The 3972-nt window shown below is 39.3% G+C and overlaps 1 protein-coding gene and 1 pseudogene across 1 annotated transcript; both read left to right on the top strand.

Annotated features, from left to right (window-relative positions):
• Positions 1-950: 950 nt before the first annotated feature.
• On the top strand, positions 951-2155 carry LOC117859587 (L10-interacting MYB domain-containing protein-like). The gene is made up of 3 exons (XM_034742719.2): positions 951-1414; positions 1490-1506; positions 1595-2155. The coding sequence occupies exons 1-3, from the start codon at positions 1201-1203 to the stop codon at positions 2153-2155; spliced, it is 792 nt and encodes a 263-aa protein (XP_034598610.1). The 5' UTR covers positions 951-1200.
• Positions 2156-2294: 139 nt separating this feature from the next.
• LOC140223190 (uncharacterized) lies at positions 2295-3585 on the top strand (annotated as a pseudogene).
• The last annotated feature ends 387 nt before the right edge of the window (positions 3586-3972 follow it).

The following is a 3972-nucleotide window of genomic DNA, read 5'->3' as shown; positions in this document are numbered from 1 at the left end:
ACCCATCATGTGAGCATCATCATATCTGATACTCTATTTGCCAAGCAACCATGTTGCCACGCTAGGACGAAATTCTCTGTTCTTTGTTTGTGTCTTGTTCTCCTTTTCATTTCCCTTATTTCTGTTTCTTAGCAAACCTACTAGTACAACAACGTGCAACTATGCATTCTTAAACATACAAACATGATTAATCCGATTACGCTGCTGTATCCTTTTTTCACTGTGTCTGGATTTTAGTTAGACCTTGTCAAGGAATTGGTACAAGAGGCTCATGCTCCAGATGACAGTTCTTGGCACGGCACGTCGGCAGCCATGGAAGTTGGAATCTGGCCAACTTCATCGTGGCTTGTGAGCTGTATTGCCCTGATTTGGAGTTGGAGTTGGCCAAATGCAGTGTTGCTTTCACGATTTATTACTCATTGCTTTCAAGTTAGGCAATCCATGATATTTGTACGCAAAAAGGTGTTCTATTTATGTGAGCCATATATTTCTTGTTGTGAAAAACCCTCTGGGATGTGCTACCCATTCCATTCTCTTTATTTGCTGTATCTCGCGCAAGAGTGACCATAAACCACTGTCTCCATTCCAGAAAAATGGTGAACATAATGATATGTACTAACAGTCCATTAACCCAAATTCAAATCCCACAAAAGAACATTCCAGAAAGTGGTTTCTTCATTATGAATATGTACACCAGGTTCGTCAGCTCAGTGTCAAATATTTCACCAAGCTACCACCAAGTCAGAGCCTTTTCTGACAGGGTCAACAACTATATTGTAAATGTGTAGTGTTTATAGATGTAAAAAATACATATATGTATATTTGTGAAGTTACATACGGCCATTCACATTTGTTATACCTCTGATGTATTATGAATTTGGATGACAGCTTTACATAAAAATGCATTCCTGACTGTTACACTTTTCTGTAGGTTGATGGTCTGCGGGAGCACGTGAAGAAAAGTGGACTTGCAAAAAAATCGAGCTCGTTATCACTTCCCCTTTGGTGAGGTATAGTCTCGTCTTAATATATTTGTGTGCACTTGTAATGTTCTGGGTGCATTGACTGATAGGCTTCCTAATGTTTGATATGCGCAATCTCGAGTGCTGTGTGTGTATGAAATTGATATACTCTATTGCTGTGTGTGTATGAAATTGATATACTCGAGGCCTTCTAATATGAAATTTGTGAGTTCGATAGATGCCTGAAATTGATTGGAATTCGGAGAACACTCGAGTGTTGTGTGTGTTGTTTGCCGACCAAGTTGAAAAAGGAAATCGGCCAAACACACACTTGAATGCACTTGGTTATGCTGGGGTTGAGAAAGGGTTCAAGGAAAGGACTGGAATTGTGGCTACCAAGGGTCAGATCAAGAACAAATGGGACAAGTTGAAGGAAGATTTCAAGGCATGGAAGAAACTAATGCTAAGGCAAACAGGGACTGGTTGGGATCCTATAAAGAAGACTATTGCTATGGATGATGAATGGTGGAAAAAAGCTAGAGCTGTAAGTTGGTTAAAAAAATTTCCTATATTTTTTTCCATATGTCAAACCTGTTGGTAATACTTATAATAATATTATGTGCTTATTTCAGGACATTCCGAGTTGTGGCAAGTTCAAAAAGAAGGGTCTTGAGAATGAAGATGAATTAGCCAAGTGTTTTGCTGACATTACTACTATTGGTATTGATCATTGGTCTCCTCATGTTGTGAATGTTGAAGCAACCGAAAATGTTGATTTGACACAAGATGAGGCAACCAATTTTGAGCCAGAATGTGATGATTTCATTCCTGAAACACAAGAGGAGGATATTGGTATTTCTCCTTCACCTGCAAGTGGCAAGAGACTGGCAAGGCCTGTTGACAGGAGTGGTAAAAAAGCGAAGTCTGGAAATGCACTCCTAATTCAAGAAGCAGTAACAAGTATGGCAAGTTCAGCCAATGAATATGTTTCGAAGAGACATGGAAAATATTCTATTGAGGAAGTGATGGAGGTTGTGATTGCTTGTGGGGCCGGCTATGGTAGCAATGAACATTACATAGCATCTAAACTGTTTGTAAAGAAGGAGCAAAGGGAGATGTTCATGACCTTGCCTACTAATGAGATTAGGTTCAATTGGCTTAGGAGGAAGTACAATGATAAATATGAAAAGTAGAAATTGGCTTAGTGAGAGTGATGTCATTTGTGTATGCTACTATTTTATTTTTGTCGCATGTGTGGTACATTTTATTTTATTGCATTTTATTTATGTATGACAGTTGTATTTTACATTTTATTTATATCAATGTTCACAGATGTCTTCAAGTGAGTCTGATGAATCTAGTGATTCTGATGGTGAATATTTTTTTAAAATGGTTGAGAGCTGTGGTAAGCTAGCACAAAGTTATCATGACTCATATATGGATAAGGCACCGCCGAGATTTATGTTTTCACAACAGAGTGGAATGGGATGGCTGATGGAGACGATAAACACTCCAGGGGAGTGCCATCGAATGCTTCGGATGAATGAGGTTATTTTTTAGGATCTTCATGATGTGTTGATTGAGAGGTACGGATTAAAACCATCGAAGCACGTGAATACTCTTGAAATGTTGGCCATTTTCCTATTCACATGTGGTGGGTGTGAGTCAAATAGAAGAGGACAGAATAAGTTCAAACACTCAGGTGAAACAATTAGTAGAAAGTTTCATGAAGTTTTAAATTGTGTGGTTGCCATGGCACAAGATTTCTTGAGACCAACAGATCCTAATTTTCGCAATGTGCACAAGAGGATTAGGAATGACAAGAGAGCATACCCACACTTTAAGGATTGCATTGGTGCACTTGATGGAACCCATATTCGTGTGTATTTATCACCTGAAGAACAAGTGAGATATATTGGTAAGACTGGAATTGCAACTCAAAATGTGCTTGCCGTTTGTGATTTTGATATGCGCTTCACCTATGTGGCTGCGGGTCAACCGGGTTCTTTGCATGACACTAGTGTATTGTACCATGCATTGGAAGCAGATGTAAATGTCTTCCCACATCCTCCTCAAGGTAAATATTTTTCCTTATGTTCCTTTTCATATTTGTATGCACAAACTTATTTTATTTTACATATGTGTAGGCAAGTACTATGTTGTAGATGCGGGCTATCCTAATCGTCCAGGGTATCTGGCTGCATACAAGGGTGAAAGGTACCACTTACCCGAGTGGCATCGAGGTATGGAACCAAATACTCCAAAAGAGAAGTTCAACCGTATACACTCATCTGTTCGTAATGTTATTGAGCGGTCGTTTGGAGTATTAAAAATGAAATGGCAAATCCTTTACAAGATGCCCGGTTATTCAATGGTCACACAAAAGAATATTGTTGCTACTACTATGGTTCTACACAATTTCATACGTGAACATGCTAGCGTTGATGTGGACTTTGCTAATTTTGATAGAGATCCTACCTACATGCCTACTATTCTGGAAAGATACAACAAGTATGCCGTGTCTCAACATGCCTCCGATGGATCAACTTCGGAATCAAGCTTTGTGACTATGGACACCTTTCGTGATAGTATGGCTACATCAATTGCCCTAACATGGAATTAGTGCAATGATTATTGTAACGACCTTATTTTGGAACTATGAATTTATTTCGAAATTTTAAATTTTTGGAACATGTAATTTATTATTATTTTGGACTTCAATGCATGTAGTTTCATTTTATATTTGTGATAAGTAGTTCAAGTCGAACCAGGGGCAAGAAAGGCAATCTACCCTCAAACTCCTCTTTTCTGGAGCTAGGGACACCCTCCTAGCCAAACACCCTCACCAGACAGCTCCAACTCCACCCAGAGCTGGCTCCACCTGGAGTTCTGGAGTGGACCAGCTCCACCCAGAGTTGGAGTCATGCCAAACAGGGCCTTAGTTCCCATTTTATTCCACAGTGATTGCCAAAAATGACTAAGAAACTTAGCATCACGATCAGAGACTATT

Source organism: Setaria viridis, chromosome 6 (genome assembly GCF_005286985.2).
Source record: "Setaria viridis chromosome 6, Setaria_viridis_v4.0, whole genome shotgun sequence".
NCBI lineage: Eukaryota > Viridiplantae > Streptophyta > Magnoliopsida > Poales > Poaceae > Setaria > Setaria viridis.
Note: the sequence above shows the minus strand (reverse complement) of the source record. Positions and strands in the feature narration are given on the sequence as shown.